Raw genomic sequence first — 21,456 nt, forward strand, 5'->3', positions numbered from 1 at the left:
CATTCAGGTGTTAACCAACCATTTGTATCATTCATCTTCTCTGCTGCCATATAGCATCCATTTGAGTATGAATACACTGGTTTGTTTTTCCTGGACCATGTTGGGGATGATCATCTCATTGATGTGAACGTTGTGATGAGAAGTTACGTAGGACAGATTACTGTTCTGCTCTGCAGGCATGCTTTCCTGCTGCTTTTCAGGACCTCATCTCACAGACTTTTTTTTCTAAACTAAACCTAGTTTATGTTTTAATTAATTAAAATGTAACATGAGCTGATCTCTTCTTGATTGATGGTGTTTTTCAGTATTTGTGCACTGATCTGTCACCAAATTCCACAAAAATCCAGGTGATATATTTCTGTTTTTTAAAGGATAGTGCTGTGGTAGAAAATGAATTTAAGGCTTGCAACTTCTACAGACCTTTCAGTTGCACCTGTGGATATTTGCTTCCTGCAATGCTAACTTGCAGTCATATCTTGTGTTGCAATCCTCCTCATCAAAAGGATGAGCAAGATCCAAGCCTTAGTTGTTGATTGCTTTACAGCATCTATAAAAACCCAAAATTTCCTTCTAAAAGGCTTTCTTAATCTTACCTATGCAATTACCAGGTTTTAATGTCTGTGATCTTCAACCTTTTTTCTCATTGACAGATATTTACTCAGTAGCATTGGGCCAAAAACTAGATCATGTGCAGTCTTGTTACAGCCACTCAGCTCACTGTTTCTTCTGTTTTGGGGATTATCTGTGTAATCAGAACTCATGCAGGGTAGCCACTGCTGCTGAATAGTTACCCCATGCTTGTCTTCCCTGGGATCATTTTCTTATTGTGCACAAAATTTCCTACTGTGCAAATTAGATTAATCTACTGTTTAAAGTATGGACCCCTACTTATTCCCTGTCAATATGCTTTGGATTTGATTTTCTCATATAACCTATCTTCTTGAGTGAGTCTGTCGTCTTTGGTCTTTCTGGCCTTGCTCTGACTTCTACTCTGTTTCGTCAATGTCCATCTCGTCCACAACATGCTGTCAGGAAGTGTGTTTAGAGTCACTCTGAATAACTGAAAAAGTTGAGTGCTTTTAAATATGGCAACAATCCATGCGGGTTCTCCCTTTAAAATAAATAAATAAGTTTTGGTGATATCTTGACTTTTAATTCACTTCATGTGTTCTTTATTGTTCTAATACAGTTCTGAAACCACCATGCTAGTAAGTCATGCCATGTAGATACACATTATATTGGCTCACTTTTTAAAGTATTACTTAAAATTGCAAAATCATCATTTTGGTCTTCATGTATGAGCTGTTATCACCTTACATTGATGGTAGTAAACATGGATTATTTTGATCTGTTAATTTATTAATTTCAGTACTTACTGTTTCTTCTATATATCTTCTAATTGTGTCAAGCTTTCTGGCCTACATTGTTACATTTTTATTTTTGCTTTTTAAAAAAGTATTTTCAAAGTATTAACTCATGATTTATTGGAACTACAGTAGTGTTGTAAAATCATCAGTGTGTAGACTTGAGGCTTCAACCCTAGCTCTTCTAGAATTATCAGGAACAACTCATCTGACCTTGCCATCATAAGTATTTATTTTTAAAAATTTCTCAGTGATAAATGAAACATCTTTACCGCTGTTAAAGCATTTGAAAGTACTTCATGTTATTCATAAGATATGTCATCTTAATTGTTTCTTGATCTAAAGTATTTATTGCATATGACATCTTTTTTTGCCTCTTGGCAATTTTACTATCTTCAGTTAGTAATAGGTTATGTCACTGTTTACATTTTTTTCTTATGCTTTAAAAACAGTCTTATGCTTCTTAGCTGCATCAGTTGCAACTTTTTCTCTGTCTTTACCTTTCCATATTGTTCTTATGTATCATAGTTTCTAATTTACTGATACCCATTTAAAATTCATTTGTTTTGTGGTGGGTTTGTATTTCCCTAAAAAAAAAATACTAGTTGTCTGTCTTCATTGTGGGATTGTAGCCTTTTGCCTGTTGAATTGATTCTTCAACACCTAATTTTCATTAGCACTTTTATTCTGGAAGACATCTGATAGTTGTAAAATAATCAAAGTACTGTTAAGAGTATAGAAATACTGCTTTAAAGAAAATGTAGGTAACTCTTCCACTCCCACTTTCCAATACAAAATTTGTTAGTTTTCTTACTATCCATTAGGGCTCAAATATATTTAAAAGGAGTATGTCAGTAGCTCAGCTTTAGTTAGTTGCATGTACCTAGCTCTGTTCATTTTGTACACAAATAAACCCATGGTAGTGCAGGCAGCTAATTGTGAAAATCTGCACTCCAGGCTTTTTTTGTGTAAGTAACCTTGCCCATAATTATAGATGAAGGCTGCTTAGATAATTATACAGAGACCTGTTGGACACTTACTAACATATAAACGCAATTTGGTTTGCTTTAGTTTGTTAGTTTCTCTTACAGAGACTATCTTCAAAATAAAGAATAATATGGGTTAGATGGTACAATTTGAAAACAAATGCAAGTTAAAACATTGCAGCTTTGTTAATTTTTTTATGCATATGGCAGATGTTTAGACCGAGACCTGGTGGAAACTGGACACCTTTGCCTCTTGGTTTTTCAAAACTGTGAGCACCTCAGAACTGAAGTTCTGTCAGCATTCCTGATTTGAGCGTTTCATTTTTCTGATCTGTCTGGTGTTAGAACTCAGCATTATAACTACAGACATGACACTAGCCAGGGGTTTTGAAGTTTCTTTTGTGGTGAGCCCAGAAAGGCAGACTTCCTGTAGAAATACCAAAATGTCATCGTCTGGTTTGCATTTTTCCGATAACTTTGTTTTTCTTCTCCAATTACACAAACACTTTAAGGCATGTTTTTTTATTTACAGTAGATGCTCAAATCAATTGAAGTGCAGAATGTTAGATATGGAACTTGAAAACATCTGTCTTCCTTATGTTTTCTCTGTCAAGTGCGTGCCAGGATCACTTTCCCCTTGTCGGAGCATGTCATGCTGTAAAAGCAGTAACTCTTATCAGCTTGACATATGAGAATTTTGGTTTTGCTTTTGAGAAATGAATCCTTTTTTTCTAGCATGCTGGTGAAGGCCAAAGATATTACAGATAGTCTTCTGTGTCCATTTCACCTTTTGTATCTTCTACATAGTCAAAATGAGATTTTTTTTTTTCTTGAAGGCTTTGACAGCATCAGAATGAGATCTCTGCCACTGTATGTGATATGGTAATGCTAGTTGCTGAAGAATAGCTTTGAGGATGTGGGTTTGCAGTAGTTTACTGGTCTATCTTGTGGCTATTTGTTGTATTTTTCAGTGGCCAGTTAAATCTAACTTTGGAAAAACTGCTGTGCTCTGTGCCTGTGCTGTCTTAAGTTTTATATGTGACTCTGCAGAAGCACTGCTTGGATGCTCAGCACTCAACTTTGAAATTCAAGACTTCTTTTTGTCATTTTTGTACCATCAAAGGCATGGGGATTAGTGTAAGTGGAGTTACTAAAGTGCTGGAGTTAACAAGCATCCATTTGTTTAGGTAGGTTTCAGGCCGTATACAAAAATGGAGATAACTACATCGTGCACTCTTTATTTCTGTGAATGCTGCAAGTGTGGCTATGAGGCAAATATAGTTGCTGAACACGGTTAACTCTGCGCAGCTTCTTGCTAAGTTTATTTTCTCAAGGAAGAGATAATATTTTAAAGTTAAGTAAAATTTTGCAACAGTTTGGTTTGAACTAGATTTTTTGAATGCTGATAACACAAAGAGAATCCGCTTCATTTTTCACCCCTTGAAGATTTGTGATGTACAAGCCTACAAGATCTTATCCAGACCGACAATTACAGGACCCATTTTCTTAACACAAGGGATAAGTTCAACTGTTAGCAGCTTCTTTTTCTGTCTAAAAATTAAACCATCAAGAGATACTATATTCTTGATGTGACCTCCAGACTCTTATGACTGGCCTTTCATTTGCTTATAGAAGGTTGCAAAGTAGGAGTAATCCAAGGAGAGAAAAGGGGCTATCTACCCTGGCCTTCCAAGACTAAATAGGTGAAACCTCTGCAGCTTGGGAAAGAAAGAAAAAGAAAAAGAGGGGGGAAAAAGTGGAGAGTTGTTTTGAAGGTCAGTAAAATCATGAGTGTTCTGGAAATGTGTAGTAAGGCAAGTCCTGTTACTCTCCATGGCAGAAGAGATAGAAAGCACTCAACAGTAGATCAGCTAAAAGTAAATTGAAATACTCTTTAAAACATATACAAAATTGTGGCTTTCACTACCAGATGCATAAAATGAATCCATCAGAGCTGACATATACTGTAAAAAATTTGGTCCATCAATGATTCTAAGCCACAGTGGTACAAATAGTCTCTGGTTCAGGAAGTTCCTATACAGAAGACTACCATGTTTTGTATGTCTTTTTCCTAAACATCTGATAGTGAAGTAAAATACCAAATTTGCTATCCTTTTAATGTCTTCAGCACCCTATAAAGATTATAGCCAATTTAAAGTGGTTTTTTTGAGTAGCCTGTGGAATATTTTTCTAGATTAGTTCACAGTTCTGCTTATTAACTGTGTAAAACATTTTGAAAATGTTTTTGTTGAAGCATAGATTCAGAGTGTCACAATATTGCCTGTACTATTTTCTCTCACTTTCCGTAATATTACAGCAGTCACAGTCTGGTTTATGTTCAGAATTTTGTATGTATAGTGTATTGGTATGCAGAAGATGAGAAAGTTGATAATTTATTTTTATATTATGACTGCACAAGTGTTAGACATAGGGAGCTGTTTGGTGTGAGAAGTCAGAATATAGCAAGTACAACTGTTGCATGTAGCAGATTGGGTTTGCAAGAAGGCTTTTGGATTTTTGTTTTGGTTTTGTTTTGGTTTGTGGTTTTTTTTTTTTGAAGTGACTTGCTGATTTTGGAATTTCTTGTAATGTGGTATCATGAAAGGTAAATAGCCAGTATTTCAGAGGTGGGAGGGAGGGAGAAAGTGCATGTTTGGCTTGACATACCTTGAAACATCTGGCCATGTAAAATTGCTGAACAGTAAAAAGGCCAGGCTCAGGTTAAGTGACTGTGAAAGCAGAGGTAGCATGAAGAAAAGAGGAAAAAAAAAATGCATCCAAATGAAGATATGGGTCAAGCTGTTATATTCCTGGTTTATTAAAAACATTGGGTTGCACTTGCAATTTGCATGTCAAATTGAAATGATCTGGTTTTTTTTTTCCCTAAGAGTTGAATTGAAGTAGAGGAACATTGCCCTGGAGATGAGTTGGGATAGTTTGGTAACTGGTTCTGTAGAAAATCCTGTCAGTTACAGCTCTACCCAGGCTTTACAGTGAACTCTAGTATGCCAGTATTGTAGTATTCTAAGAAACTGAAAAATTCACAAGTCTTAGCACAAATAATGAGCTTTATATGTTCCCCAGCCTCAGTTGTTTCAACATTCTGAGCTGAAATCGAGGTCCTTTTGTGTTAAACTGCTAGCTCTACAGAGCTTGTGATTTACTTTCTGAACTCAAGAACCCCTTGAACTCTAATTTATCTGGCCTTGTTTGATCCTATGACTGAACTTCACTGTGAGCAAAAGTTGTTTCTTCCCCTTCTTTACTTCTCATATTTGTAATTCCGAAAGTCTGGATGTATATATAAACACACTGTTCAGTTCATTTTGCTATTTTTGAAGTCCAGAGGCTGGAAAATTGCCAACAGGTGAGCAAGAGAAGATGCTTTTATCCTTCTCAATCCTGTTTTGTGTTTGTGTTGACACTGGGCATACCTGCAGGCATACATTGTAGTGGGAATTTTTCCTGTACTAATAGCACTGTAAGTCTGGCCCAAATTCCGCTCCTTCTGTAAGGGGTGCACACAGTTATAAAAACATGCAGGTTTTATTTTCCCCTTATGGTTTGGCCGAGTCTGAGATGATGCCTGCTTTTGTTTGGAATTTGTTCTGTATCACACGTTTGGGTTTGGTTGGTTGTTGGGTTTTTTTAATTCTGCTCTGGCTAGGCTCCTTCAGCATGTTTGGGGACCATTATTTAGGAGAATTTATTTATATCTGGCATTGGCTCTGGGATGGCAGTCAGTCAGGCTTCTACCCTCATCCCAGGCTGAGTGGCCTGATCTTTCTTAGTCATCTTTCTTTTGATGTGTTTGAAAAGCTTCTAGCTTTTAGTTTTAACAAGTTACTGCTTCTTGCTTTGGCTTGCCACCTTATGGTTATGTTTTAACTTGTCTGTCTTCTCTTTTCCTTGAGAGAATGGGGTTTTAAAAAAAAAAAAAACAGTCTTTTTGTTCTAATTGCCACCTTTAATCAGTTGCTGAGTCATACTGGATTTTTTTTTTTGTCCTTTCAGAATCTTATTAAATAAGTGTCTTGTCACTTCTCCTGATTCCCTAATATGGTGTGTTGTTTTGTACCACAAATGAATGCTTTACCCTTTGAGTTTAACTTATTTTTAACCAGCTTCCCCTTTACTGTATAGTTGCCCTATGCTTCAGCTGATTGCCCGTAAGTTCCTGTATTTCTGTTGTGTGCTATACCTACTGTTGCCTTAAGATTGCTTGAAATTTGGTGTAATGTGCCTAGCTGGACAAGATCTTTGGTTATTACCACATTCTTTTATATAAGCTGCTCTGGATAGTAGTGCTTTATAGTGTGTCCTTGCTGCTCTAGGAGTTCAGCTATTTCACTACAGTTGACAGGGAAGTTTATAAGGATGATCTAGTGCGCACGCAGTACAAAAGAAGGGAACAGGCAATAATCTAAACTGGCAGGATAGACTCTCCTTCTTTCCTCCACCCCTTTTTCTTCTTCCAAGGAAAATTGATTTTGTATTGTATAATACAACACTATATTAAATACCATCTAATACAAGTATTTACAAGACCTGTAATACCTGATCTCTAAGTCAGGTGGAACTTGGAAATAGATTTAAATTCCCTCAGCATGGGGGAGTTCTTCATCTGGATTTTATACAACATTCATTACTACGTTAACCATAAGTCTATGGGGTGAAATATGGTGTCACAAGGACCTCTTGTCTATTCCATTAAGGTGGTTTACTTATTTGCAAATACTACTAGGACATTCTTCACAGGAGGAGTAGTGTGATGAAACAGGAACAGATCAAGAAGTGAAAAATTTGGAGGAACTGAATTTAATCACTTAGGATCACCCATATGAGGCAATCTAGCCTTCGACAGTCTGCAGGATTTTAGGATGCCTTTTCTATGTACCTGTATCTTTTTGGTTTAGTTGGCTTTTTCTTTTTGTTCCTTCCTATTGTTCTTCTTCCAAGGGGGAGGCTATTCATCCAAAATCACTACCGTCTATATCCTTGTTTTATTCATAAGTAGCTAATAAATAATACCTGATTTTTTTAACATATTTGGTACTTTTGAGCTTGAAAATCTATTAGTGAGGTGTTTTTTCTGAATATTTGACTTGCTCAACCTTAGAGAGGAGAGAAACCCTGATCAGTAGCTTTAATGTTAAGCACATGTCTTACTAATGTATTAGAATTCCTGAAGTTTGACAGTTAATTGGTGGATAAAAGAGAACTGGCTTGTGTTATTTACATTGGCATTCAAAGGCCTTGCAATGAGATTCTAGGGAAGAGGCTACTTAACAGAAATTAAGTTGTTACTGCATGAGAGGTAACTGCCATTACAGATCAAACTGTCTATAATAAGGTGTAGAATTGAATGTAGAGTTTTCATCAAAGCCAAAATGACTGTGGCATGCCTCAGGGTTTTGTATCAATCTTGCCATTACTGTGTATTAACTTCACAGATGAAAAAGGTGGTTAGTAGTAAGGTAGAAAAACCTGTAGATGAAAAGAATGAAGGTAAGTCAAGAAAAAAATTTTGTGAAGACTTCATCAAACTAGAAAAGGCTGCACAAAGGAGATAGTGTTCCATACTGATATAAGTAAAATCAAGTATAATGGAAAACATGGCAGATGAGTAACTTGGATGGAGCAGTGTTTGCTTTCTAAATTGCATCTTATGTTTGTACACTGAATTCTTAAAGGCCTCTTCCAAAGCAAAGTGTCTTTCTCTCAACTTTGGCATAGCAAATGCAGTGCAACTACACTATCAGGATTGCCTTGAAGTATCTTTTGGTGCTGCTATTACTACAGAGCATCAAGTGAGAAGTATAGCAAAAATGAGTACTTAATTGTTTGGCATATGAAAACTTGGGAGTATTTTTTCTTCTACCTTTCTTACAGCTGTGCTGGTTTTGGCTGGGATAGAGTTAATTTCCTTCATAGTAGCTAGTATGGGGCTATGCTTTGGATTTGTGCTGAAAAGTGTTGATAATACAGGGATGTTTTCATTATTGCTGAGCAGTGCTTACACAGAGTCAAGGCCTTAAAAATAACTTGTGTTTGCTTGGAGTTTAACTCTACTTGCTTTTATACTTTATGTTCTAGCCATTCTTTGTAGAGAAATGTTGCCTGTTGTATAATTATAATTACTTGAAGGTAATAGTTGTTCTGCTCAGGTGATTATTGATGTATTAATATGTTAGTGTAATAATAATAATAATAATAATTTAACATAATTATTAATAAATATGTATTTTTGTTCTAGATTAATTATTGTTAAACCCTTGTTATTCACTTCTATGAAAATATCACAGAATTTGAAAGTCTATGCACTGCCTAATTTTTCCCTTGTGTTCTTTTATATTTTCATATACATGTAAAGTCAAAATAGATGCTCTGCAATGGGTAGAGTACCATATTTCATTTCACATTTGTATGTGAACTTTCTTTTATGGGCTCTTCCTTATTATGGACTCTTCCTTATCGTTCTTCAGAATAGAGAGCATAATTACAGGATTTCTTGTTATAAAAAAAAAAGTTATGATTCTGCATAGTTTTCTTAGATTATCTTGCTTACTGTGTTTCTTTGGTTTATTCAAGGGCATTGGGAGTTTCAGTGACAGACTACACATTTGAAGACTGTCAGCTAGCTTTGGCTGAAGGACAACTTCGTCTGCCTTCAGACACATGTCTTTTAGAATTTGCAAAGCTTGTAAGAAGCCTTGGGTGAGCATATACAATATTTATATGTAAGGTGCATCTTTATTATATGACTATGTTGATATTATTTTCCCTTCGTATAACAATATTGGGTTTACGAATATATACGGAACGTTGTCATATTACAATTGGGAAACACTAATATAAAATTAAACCAGTACTGTTATCCACTCTCAAGCAGCACCTCTAGATCCTAACGAGTAGAGTAGGTTGTAAAATGCATATTTTCACAGTCTGACAAGTGACCAGAGTGTGTCTGAAATGTTCATTCCTGAACAAAACTAGAAGACACCTCCTGAAGAGAGTCAGGAATACTGTGGGATTCCAAATATTTGATACAGTTAAGCGTCAATTGCCCTTTCCTGTGACACCGATGAAGGGAGAACAGTGCTGCCATAGCAGTCTTGTGACTGGATTAATGTTATAATAGTGAGGGCAGAGGGGTCACCCTTTCCCAAGAAGCACAAAGAAGTGGTTGATCTTTTGAGTACGTTACTGCTAGATGGACTTTCTAACGAAACCATAGCTTAGTATATGCAGTGTGGCTCCTCTCTTCTCTCTTCTCATAGTGTCAGTTCCCTCTGGCTTTACCTTTCAGAAAAGCTTCAGCAAACAGTGAAAAAATTCACATAAACTGAATAGTAGAACTTGTTGCTGCTGTTTTCCAATTTTTCTCCTGCTTCTCCTCTCATCCTATTCAACAACCAGAAACTAAATTTACAGCCTCATCCTATTAACTGGTTTAATATACAAACACCCTTTTCCATTTTTTTGTCTCCTCACCTGAAAGTACAGGGCATAGTTTCATGTTTCCATTCTGTAATTTATTTCCTTTCACTAATTTTCCCTTCATCTTCCAGCTTGTGTACACTAATGAAAAAAAGAAGAGAAAGATCTATCGGAGAGTAAGGAATGTAGGACAGCATACATTATGCATTCAGATGACAAGCATATATTAATTCATTGTCAGGATCTCCATCTGAAAAGACTTCCAGTAGGATAGGAGAGACTTCTAAGGGGAAGCAAACATTCTTGCTTTGTTCCAAAGGCTCTGAATTTTTACAGTGCTAAGAAAAATGAACAAACAAACAAAAAAACCACCCCAAAAAAACACCCATGTCTCTTATTATGCAGTTGATAATCCTGGGATTCAGTTTAATCCTCTTGTTAAATTGTCTGGCTTCTGTCTGCTCAATTTAAAGCTGTTCTTTCAAATTATGTTTTTCTGTGTTTTTGGTTTGGCCTCTAAAACAACTACATGCATTTGTGAGTGAGGTTCCCCACAACCCAAAAGTTCTCTGTCTGTTTTGAGCAATTGTACATTGGTGAAATACTATCCTGTCTTGATTGGATATGTGCCAGTAAGAAGGCTATTACGATGGTATTTTTCTGGCACAATTGGCTGAAGATAGTAATATGACTTCATCTCTAATGCATGTTTGATGGCGATGCAGTCAATTTGCTGTTTATTCAAAGGTTTTGAGGCCAGGGAGGCATTAAGATCATCCAGTCACATCCCTAAATAACTGGAACAGTAAATTTTAGCCAATGGATTTTTGCATCTAGTCTTAATACTTATTTTTGAGCAATAGCATACCTTCAAGGTAACATCCAGTTTTAAATGCAAGATTTTTATAGTAAGGCAAATCCAGACTTGGTTTTGGTTTAGATTCTTTGAAATCAAGTGATACCTCAATTTGCTGCACTGGAGAGTTATTTCTGTTCACATTACGTATCTACAGGATTCATTAACATTGTCTGTAAAACTTGCTTAGTCTCTGCTCAACTGGATGGGATCCAATCCAGAAGTCATGCAGCCACAGCAGTGAGTTCTCATGCTTCATCTAATGAAGAGCTTGGGCTCTTAACACAGCTATACAGCTGCCAGGTCACAGCTGGCTGAAACTCAGCTGCCTCATACTGACCTCTGTGGTAAAATGATTGCTGTATCAATGAGATCAATTGATGACAGTCTCATCTCAAATTCTGCATTCATTAGTTGTCAAGCAGTTTTGCTTCTGTTGAGCCTGATAATCTATGTCTGACCAATGAGCTGATTACTAAGCTATATGCAATCTTTATTGTAGCTTTCATACATTGTAAATCCTTGGCTTCATTTGATGATTTATTCCACAATTAATTACCCCACTGCTTAAAATGGTTCTCTATTTGTACTTTGAATCTATTACCATGTTCTAGACATTGAAGCTTGTTTGGATTTTATGCCTTATTGAAGACCTCTTTGGATATCTTCTCCTTCAGAAAGTGTTAATACAGTATAAATAAGTTTCATCTCCATCTTTTTATGAGATACTTTTTATGAGCTGCTTTAGGGTAGTTGCCTGCAAGGAAATCCTTAAGTCCTGATTTGAATTGTTTTGTTCCTATTGTCTCAAACTTCTTTTCATTCTAATTTCTGCATTCTCTTGGCCCCTGAACTAGAAGGACCTTCTAGCCTTAATTGTTGTTCCCCTTTCTTATGGAACCGTGGCTTTTAGGCCATCAGTAGCTCCTTAGAGAATTCCTAGTTTTCAGTCAAGTGATTTGCTAATTTTCTGGGTTTGTAATTATTCTCAGTTTTAATTCTTTTATTTTCTGAATATTAGAGATATCTCTCCTCTCTTTACCAAAAAAAAAAAAAAAAAAAGCCAAATGTAGCACATACTGCAATCCAAAGTAGACTTTTTTTTTTGTGACTGTGTTCTGCTTGCTGTTAGATGAGGCTTATAAAGTCAGGTCTTGATGTAACCTGAAGTTTTGCTCAAGTAATTGCAGTCGTTTAGGCCTTTTGCGTCTCTTTGAGAGAGGGGGGAAGTATTGATAGCCTCGTCAAACTTCTAGCCAGATTAAGATCTTTTTGCTTATCCTGTGCTTGATTTTTTTTTTTCTTTTTTTAAACTGATCTCTTCTCATTTCTCTTGCTTTCCGTCTACCCGTCAATTTGTTAACATTCAGTACTCTGCTACCACATTATTTACTTAATTGCTTCCTGGTTGTTTTTTCCCCAAATCTTTCACTTTTAAAACCCCAGGTATGATTTGGAACATCTAGCAAAGGTGGATGTGTCTCACATCCTTCTGTTTTAGTCACTGTTTTCTACTTCCTGATTTTCCCTATTCATTTGACAAGTCTTTGGCAAATACTATTTAAAAATTAAGATTTTTCATCTATTTTTTCTAATACTTTTTTTTTTTTTTTTTTTTTTTTTTGGCTAGGCAGCACTGATACTTGTACAAGATAGCACATTTTCTCTTCCAGTATGGTAGTTGGCTTCCACTTTGTGCATCAAAAAGCAATAAGTATAGAAAGTACAGCAAGAATATAATATGGTATCATGGTGAATGTGCATTTTATTATTGGTATACGTGTGGCACAAGACCCTTTGGTTTGGCAGGTTCTTGATCTGGTGTATGGATTTAGTACACAGACTCTGAGGTTTTTTGTACTTTTCACTGAAGACAGTATGGCTTTGTTGATTATGTCTACTTTTAAAAGGTATGGTTTGCACCAAATCATCTTTTTCAGGTCAGATTTTGGAAAAATCCCCTGTTCTTGCCTTCTAGATTTCTTAGCTTTCTCAGTAGGATTACTCTTAGTCAGTAACTTTTATCTTTAACAATGGGCAGCAATTTATTTTGGAATTCTTTTTGAATCCTTAACCATCTCCTTTGCTTTCCTGAGCCTGAGTATTATTTTGTCTTGTACCCATGTGATGAGTACTAGTGATGTCTGCCTTGGAAGAATGTTCTACAACCTTAGCAAGCCTGCAAGGTTTACCTCCTTACACGTTCCCTGGCCCTGGTGAAATTCAATGTTAGTAAACCTGCTCGTGTTGAATCAATTCTGCTGTCTCTTAAAAGCCATAGTATTTTGGTAAGAATGACCTGAATTAAATGGCAGTTCCATTTTGACCACTGTTGTCCAATATTATCTCATCCAGTTGGCCATGAGGATCCTACAAGGCAATGCCTCTATAGGCTCGTAAGATCTGCAAGAAGATAATTACCTTGTAAGCCTGGTGCCTGCCTATTCTTGCTCAACAGCCTTGACCATCCAGACTACAATGTAAACTTCCACTGTCCATGTGTGCCTGAAATGGTGGTCCAGACTGTAGGTAGAGCTTGGCATCCCCAAAGTAATACCCCTCACAGCTAACTAACAGTGCCATGACTTTAGAGTGTTTAGAGATCATCTATAACAAGAAAGAACATCTGGAGGATGTTGTCCATCTGCATTCATGATAAAAGCAATACAGTCCATTACAGGAGGTGATCACACATTAGGCTTTACACAGCAAATACCAACCATGATAACCCCTGCCTCATTGATCAAGGCAGGGTGTGCCAAAGTATTCGGAAGGCTGGTTTTGCAGCTGTTCAGTATCCTTTCTCCATTATGACAAGAAGTTGCACGGGAGTACATCAGCAGACATAAAACTGAATGTATTGTGCTTTTCTGGCTTAGGGCATGTTTCTCTGAGCTTGCAGTTTGCAGTAGCTAGCTACAAGATCAAGCTGTTCTTATGCAACTTCCAGCTCTGTGAGACACTAGAAGTTTTTTGGCAGGTTCCCAGCATGCAAGAAAGGAGTTTGTTTTCAAATAGTCAAATACAGCTAAAACTAGCTTTAAGGAGGTAAGACATCTCACTTGCTAAAAATAGTGGCAATTATACTGAAAATATCCTACCTTCAGGGATCTGGTTTTCCTTGTGAAGTCTGCTGTGAAGGATTTAATGTTCAGAGCTGTTAATCTTGAAAAATGCCCTTTCTATCTTCGGGGAGTCTGGAATGACTGTTTGTTCTCTTTAGTGCGCAGTGGCCTAAAAAATGAAGCAAAACACCACAACAGCAAATAATGTTATGCATCGTAAAACCTAGATCCTGCATGGAAGCCATTAGGCAAACAAGCATGATTTCATGAGCAAAGACATCCACCGTTGGCTTTCTAGCTTTTATAGCCTCCATTGGGATAAAAGTAACAATTTTAAAGGATTTGAGACATTTAAACCATTTAATGTTGGATCAGAACCTATTGTGGGGATTTGGAACACTTGGCTTCAAAAGACTTCTGCATAGTAGGTCATGGTCATCCACACATCAATTACTTTCTGAAAGGGCTAGACAAGCTGAAGCAATTAAGTTTGCCTCGCTGATCCACATACTCATTTTGCGATTGGCTCACATCTCTTCCTATATTTATAAAACCCAAACCACAAGATGTCTGCAAGATTTGTGGTAAGCCATGCTACTTTCCGTACAAGGTTTTGCCTTAAAAATTTTAGCTTTTTGGACTTAATTAACTGGTGAAGAGGATATCTCACAAATCTTGAATACTACTCACCAAATGAGTACTCACTCTGTTCTAAAAGGTGAATTTTGAGTCAATTCATTGCAAATCAAATCTCTAATTTAGAGACAGATGTTAGACTGCATGTTCTGTGTCAGTGGTGGCTTATCTCAAGGGAGGATTCAGATGCCAGCTGTCCTTCATCCTACAGTTAAAATCCAAATCGGCTACTACAGTGGGGATGTGTTATCTGTGGACACTTCTTATATGTAATCCTGCATGTGAGAAGTTGAGTTCTGTGTGCATCTCAAATCTTCCTTGGATTCCTTTGTCATTGTTCCTGCTACTTTTCTGCTTGATCATGGAAAATGAATGCTTGCAGAGGAGAGTTTGCTGCTCTTTTTATACTGTCTAGGACAAAAACTTAAGATAGGTGCTTTAATGCCAGGATGGAGAACATATGAATGTTCTGCAGGGCCCATGGGTCTCTGGAAGAATTCTTGCATGTTCAGATCTTGCAATTCAGAAATACAGGGCTTGGCATTGTTTAGTTAGTACTAAACACTGTTTAGTACTCACTGTTTTGGTGAGTCAGTTTAGGTAATGGCAGACAGCATAGTAGTTGTGGTTTTGCTTAAAAGCAGTGATGTCTAGGAAGGGTCATTTCAGCAAGCAATCAAGGTCTGGAGCTGACATATTAGATAATCTTCCTTTCAGAAATGCTCTTATCTTTTTTCAGAAGCTCCTGAGAATGCTGATATTAAATATTTTATTCATTCTTGTCACTGAAAGGAAGCTGCAGAGGAGTTCCAGCTGCAGTCTGGGAACAATTCTGGTGTGAGCTTGTGAGTTCTGTAAACAGCTGCTTTTCCTTGTCTGCAGCAGCAAACAGCAAAACAGACAACTGCAGAAGAATATTGTAGAAGACTTTATTGGCTTCTTTTGTCTTCAGACTGGAAAGTTTGGATGCCCATGTTACCCTACATCAGTTCAGAGGAAACCTGCTGATCACGATTTTGTTGATGTTGTAATAGGGAGGGAATTTACTTTTCCCCACATACCTGCAGCAGCATTTATTATATTCATAGTAAGACTTATTTTCACAAAAACAGGAAGCTTAACTTAGGAAAAAAAAAAAAAAAAACAAAACCAAAAAACCCACGCAGTAGATACCTGCATAAATGTAAAGCTGTTCATTCATCAGTCAAAATCTGGTTTTGCAATCGGAAGGACTGAGGGAATTTCCGTACCTGTATTAACTCCTTTAAATTTGTTTGGGTCACCTCGTAATGGTGTCCAACTCTGGACTGAATGTGAAAAATGAGGAGTGACAAACAGGATTAACAGTATAATCGCTATTATGTAATCCCTGATTTCTTTTAGGCAAGATGCATTAGGTCTTTCCTGTTCAGTGACATTAGTAAATTTGGAATCGTAATTGGTTTATGTTACTGTCCTACAATACAGCCATATTCGGGTGACCTAAATCCCACCTAGTTCTCCATGCCCGGTATTTCTTATTAGCTAGTTCTAGACTGTGTTTCTTGTTAATGTTGAACTGCTTACATGTACGGCTTATAATCAAGGTAGAATAAAGGACACAAGTTTATGACCAGGCTTCCTATGCCCTTGCAGTAATTTCTAATACAGTTCAAGAACTAATGGGAGCCTTAAAATTACAGGAATACGTTATTTTATAATAAAGTTGCTTAGTAATTCTGATTCCAGATTTTGCAATGTTTTACACCATTATCATCTATTGCTTCATTTGGTATATTGAATTTTGTATTGTTAAAACTGGGTATGTTTTTTAAATGTGCAAAAATAATATGCTTTCTAGGCTGAAGCCAGAAACACTTGAAGATGATCTTGATAAATATGCTGCAAGTGCCATGAAAATGAAAAAAGAAAGGGTTGATCTTAAAGAATTTTCAGCATACTTGGAATTTCCAGTTTCTCACACATTAGAAAGTATGTTTGCGCTTTTTGATGAGGTAAGAAATAACATCATGTTTAAAAATTGTACTACTTTTGTAAACTCTGCTTTAGCCTAAGTTTGTTCCAGTTGAATTAGCTGAGGTCTGATTTGGGCTTAAGTGCTTTTGAGCACTTCACCATAGTATTTGCCTACTACATTTCCCTTTCAGCAAGGTAAGAGCACCTATCATCAACTAAATAAAGCATTCATTCAGGTAGAAGTTAAAAGGAGTATCAGTTGGACAAAACTGATTTTCTTTCTAGATGCAAAATATGAAGAGGAAGAAAGATGGGTTCAGGCTAAAGCTCTGCTGTGGCTTGTTGCAACTGAATGCAATGCCTATTAGCTGGTATTTCACTTACCTTGTAAATAAATTTCTTGTTCTTCTAGGATGCCTGAAACCTGAAGGACCTAGGAACTTGGCAGATGAGCCAGTTTTTTATTCCTCTGGCAATTAGTCAGGATGGGGCAATGACTATTATCTTTTTCTGGATGAGGTGCTCTTTGGACCAGGTGGTGGATATGTCCAGTGTTCTCTCTTAGACCAAAGAGCAGATGTCATGTATTCAGGGCTTAAATTAGGCTACCTTGCCCTCTAGTTCTCTGACTTTAATTTCAACACAGTAATTCAGATGGTTTAACGTAAAAACCTGAAATCTGCAAGTGGCGGGTCACAGCGGCAGCACTGTCTTCCAAGAATCTTTGAATTACGACTTCCGAGCAAAACTCTGAGAAGGACTGCAGAGCTTTGATGACCCAGGTTCTTGCCCTGAATTAATTCCATTTCAGTGAGACTTTTTTTGCAGTGGCATATGTACTGATCTTTCTGAATATTCTCCATCTTTAGCCACTGTTAGTTATTTATGAAAGTTCTCAGACAAATTGCAGTATTTTGAGGTGAGGTTTTCCTTCACAGAATGAAGATGGTATAATTGACATTCGGGAATTTGTCATTGCTCTGTCAGTTGTCTGTAAGCCATCCAAAACTCTGGAAACAATTCAGTTGGCATTTCAGGTAAGCAGCATTTTCTTCCTCTATGTAGGTTTTTGTTTTTTGGTTTTTTTTTTTAGAAATTATTAATACTGCCATTAGACTTAAAAGAAGCTTGTTTCACATGCCCTTTTAATACTTAATTGCATTTTAAAATAACATTAATGGAAAGTTAGATTAAGAGGTCATTTCAGAGGTAATGCACTGCAAGTTTAAGTCATGTAAAACTATGAAGTTTGCAGTTTGAAATTTTTCTCTGTGGAACTCTGGTAGAATCTTTTTCAGCACATTGAGTCTCAAACCTGAAGGCCTTTGATTCTTCTAAACTAAAGGCTAATGAGTTGTGCTTACTACTTTTTTAATGTTTCAATCAAATCTTATTTTTCAAGTTAATAAAATATTTTAAAACTTTTCCTACATGTTAATAGAGATTAATCTTTTAAGCCCCTTTTGCCTTCTTGATAAGATTTTCTTCCCTCTTAGTTCTCACCGTGTTTCTGTGTTGGTCCTGCAGTCTCAGCCCAGACTTTATGCTTCCCAGAAGTGCTCCTGATCTTGTTCTAGCCTCAGTGGTTTGTTGCAGCATCAGCATAGATAGTTATTAATGCAGGCTTTTTGGGAATGTGACAGCAGCAATGCTTAATGTTTACCATTCTGGTGGGTTTGTCTGACACCTTGGTTTATTACTCTCTAATTAATTTCTTTAATATTGCTATTTCAACATGCAAACTGCTGCATCCTGCATCATCTTTCCCCTTTGCCTCAAACTCACATGGTCTTTAGTGTTACTGAAACTGAAGAGTGCTAACTCTTGATGCTGTCATCACTGGTGAATGCATGGAGTTGAGAACATTGATTTGCATGGTACTACACGGTAGCCTTATTTTCTGAGTAGTTCTTTTTTAGGTTCTTCAGCATACCTGTATTACTCTCTTAACTATGTTTTGCTAAAGAAATGAGGCTCCTGTGAATGTTTAGTGTTCACATCTATCATTCTTACCCTTTGGCCAGTATCAAACAAATTTGACAAAGGAGGAAGGAACAAAAATATTTAGTTACTACAAATATTGGGGGAAATATGCCTCTAATAGCTGCTGTTACTGCTACTTCTGAGGGAAAAGCGGAAAGGTCTCTGCCCTTACTTATTCCATTTGATCTATGTAATGGCATAGAGAAATGGTCAGGTGCTGTTTGGTCAGCTCTGTGTCTTCATACTAAAATGAACAAGCTTGAAGTAAACCTGAAGGTGGCTTTTGGGCAGTATTTCAGTGAAATTTAGCTGTTGTGATGCAGAATGTGCAATATACTTTTACCATTTTAGAGGAAGAAAAGCTCAGATGAGGCAATTACTTTCTTTTTGGAAACACCTAACTTTAAGTTAATAGAACTGTTTCTTTAAAAAATTCTTTTCTTCACTATCTGCTCTATTCTTCAACTTATAATATGTAATTTTGAGTTTCCTGGTTAATTGCAAAATATAAAGTTAACTGTAGAACTGCAGAGAAGTACTATGCATGTATGAAGAAGGGGAAGCACTCAGCAAGGGGAAGCAGGTAGGGCTCATTTTTTCCTGCTAGTGATGATTGGAAGGGTTAAGAAAAGTCTCGAGCTGAGGAAATTTTGCTCACAGTATTCTAGAAAAAAGGGAAAGAGAACTTTTTTTTCAATATCCTTTCTTCCCCCTCCTTTCCAGGGTTTGTGCACAGTAAGGTATTCACACAGTTTACTGGGAGCCATTGAAGGATCTAGCCAGTTCATGAATGTGTGACTTTGAACAGTTGCTGTCCTCTGCCATGTGCTACTTTTTGCAAAACACCCTGTCATTTGTTTTCAGGGATAAAGTGCAACATTTCACATAGCTGAACAAGTTTTCAAAGTGGAAGTGTTTAGTATATGGTCGAAGAACTTGAGAAATAGGAGTTACTGAGCCACTAGAGTTCTAAAGCGGTGGACAATTAAAAGAGAAGGGGTGGATTATGGCAATCAAGTCTAAGAGCAGCACTCCAGTCTGTGCTACGCATCCTCCATTCCTAATTGTTAGGGAAACAAAAGGGTGTTGTAAATTTTGCCAATATGATGCTTGTGAGCCTTACCATCAAGTATCACCTTCTGACTACTTGATCTGTGAAAATATAGCAGGTTTTATTAAACAAGTGTCTTGTCCTTGCCCCTACTGCTTGTGAAACTGTGTGCAAGTTAGGTGCTAGGGAGGAAAAGGCAAGATTCCTGATTTGAGCATGAATGTTGTCTTCCATGGTACTTCAGGTTTTTTACTCCACTGACTTTTTTTTATCCCATTGAAGTGTGCTGTCTTGTGACAGCAACTTCTGCTTGTGTGAAAAATACATCCTTATGCCAGTTTTGTTCAATCTCATCAGTTCCCACCTTCTCCATGTAGAGAAACTAAATGGAAGTTTCCAAAATAGCATTTTTCACATGGTTCAATATTTGCAGTGTTGTCATGCTTGAAAATGAGACAAAGATGTTTCAAAAACGCTTCTGTCTCAATTTCCATTGCACAGGCAAATTGAGTTATTTTAGAAAGTTAAATGAAGTTGTATTTGTTACAGATGTTTTGAAATACTCAGGTCCTTTTTCCAGGGGAAAACACTGTACATATACAAAGATAGAATGAGACTATGAACAATTACCTTTAGTTGTCAATCTCCTGTCAGTAGTAAAGCTAACTCTTTCTGTGAGGAAACTCTGCTTCAGGACTTAAGAATATGCAGATTATTATTTTCTAGAATTTTGAATAAGTATTTGTAGAAAATTATAGGCCCATCACTTTATGGGGTAGGATTCTCCTGATTAATATAATGCCATTTAGATGTAGGCATTTTATGCAAACTGGCTGTTGAATCAGTTGGATGTTGGTCAAAGGAATCTTGGGGTTTACATCTGACCAATTGGAAACGGTATCTGCTTCAGGCTGACCTAAATATATCTCCTGATTCCACAGACTCTCTTGGAGTTTGGACACACAGCTCAATAGACTAAAAATTATTCTCAGTTACATATCTGCAAAACATGTTAGTGTTAAATAGTCTTGTCTCTGAATATCACTGAAATGCCAGTGCTTAGGCATGTAAACATAGGGTTTTTCCTGACTATAGCAACTTTACTTTCTAAGCGTACACAGGTGAACTAATAATCAATGCTGTCTTTTACCCAGACTAATCAGAAATCCTTAGTAGATCATATCAATCTGAGAGCAACTAGAATTTCCAATACCAAATTTTAATTTTGCATAACTTCTTAGTGTGGTGCTGTTTATGGGAGTTAGCATTCACCTTTGCAATTATTTATCTTGCTGTCTTGATTCATAGCTGTACCAGTCAGAAAATGGAACTATAACAGAAGAGGATTTAGCTCATATTCTGAAGACTGCCATGGGTGTGTCACAGATTAATGTTACGCATCTTTTTAGAGCTGTAGATGAAGAAGAAAAAGGAAAGATTACATATGGTAAGTAATTTAAGTGGATCTGAACTGTCAAAGTTGTATAAACTCGTGTTGATATACAAACTGGTTATATTTTTATTAAACTTAACCATTTTTAGTTGACTTGTTGACTTTAACAGTGATGAAAGCACTGCAGACAAAGTAAATTTACATTTTAAAAAAAATATTTGGGTTTCACCTTTAATATCAAATGTCAGGTTTACATGTTTTCAGATGTTTTCCCCTCTACATTAAGTCAGGCAATTACCTAGATTAGCTCTTTCAGCATATTCTGTATGTGAATATGTTTTTTTAAGAAAGCTGTCTTAGTTCTGTCCTGCTGCTTTGTCTCTTGTATCTGTTCCCCACTGTTTCTGTCCTCCCAGAATATAGGGGGATGTAAGATTTTCTACTCCCATAATAATTTCTCAGCCTGTTTCAAAATAAGTCACGAGTGTGTCTGCGGGGGAAATGAGGGGGTATTAACCAGGCTGCTCAATATGTAGTCTGTAATGCAGGCGATATGGAGGCGAGAAAGTTGCATTTGAAAAACTGAGAGATCTGGGTGAATAGATTATGCTGGGAACCAAAGTACTTGTGTGTTACTTCAGATTCTTCATCTTTTATGCAGTAATGTTCTAAATTTAGTTGTATCATTTAAGTATTAACCAAGTTGTTGATAGCCAACATATCACG

At 36.7% G+C, this 21,456-nt stretch overlaps 1 protein-coding gene across 3 annotated transcripts in view; it reads left to right on the plus strand.

Annotated features, from left to right (window-relative positions):
* The window catches only part of LPCAT1 (lysophosphatidylcholine acyltransferase 1), a 64,387-nt gene that overhangs the window by 37,454 nt on the left and 5,477 nt on the right, over positions 1–21,456 (plus strand). For all 3 annotated transcript variants that reach the window (XM_030011725.2, XM_030011726.2, XM_041123039.1), the window contains 4 exons: positions 8,942–9,067; positions 16,188–16,341; positions 17,242–17,340; positions 20,646–20,784. In XM_030011725.2, the coding sequence (XP_029867585.1) occupies positions 8,942–9,067; positions 16,188–16,341; positions 17,242–17,340; positions 20,646–20,784 (518 nt within the window). The remainder of the gene's footprint in view (positions 1–8,941; positions 9,068–16,187; positions 16,342–17,241; positions 17,341–20,645; positions 20,785–21,456) is intronic.

This window comes from Aquila chrysaetos, chromosome 4, assembly GCF_900496995.4.
Source record: "Aquila chrysaetos chrysaetos chromosome 4, bAquChr1.4, whole genome shotgun sequence".
Taxonomy (NCBI): Eukaryota; Metazoa; Chordata; class Aves; order Accipitriformes; family Accipitridae; genus Aquila; species Aquila chrysaetos.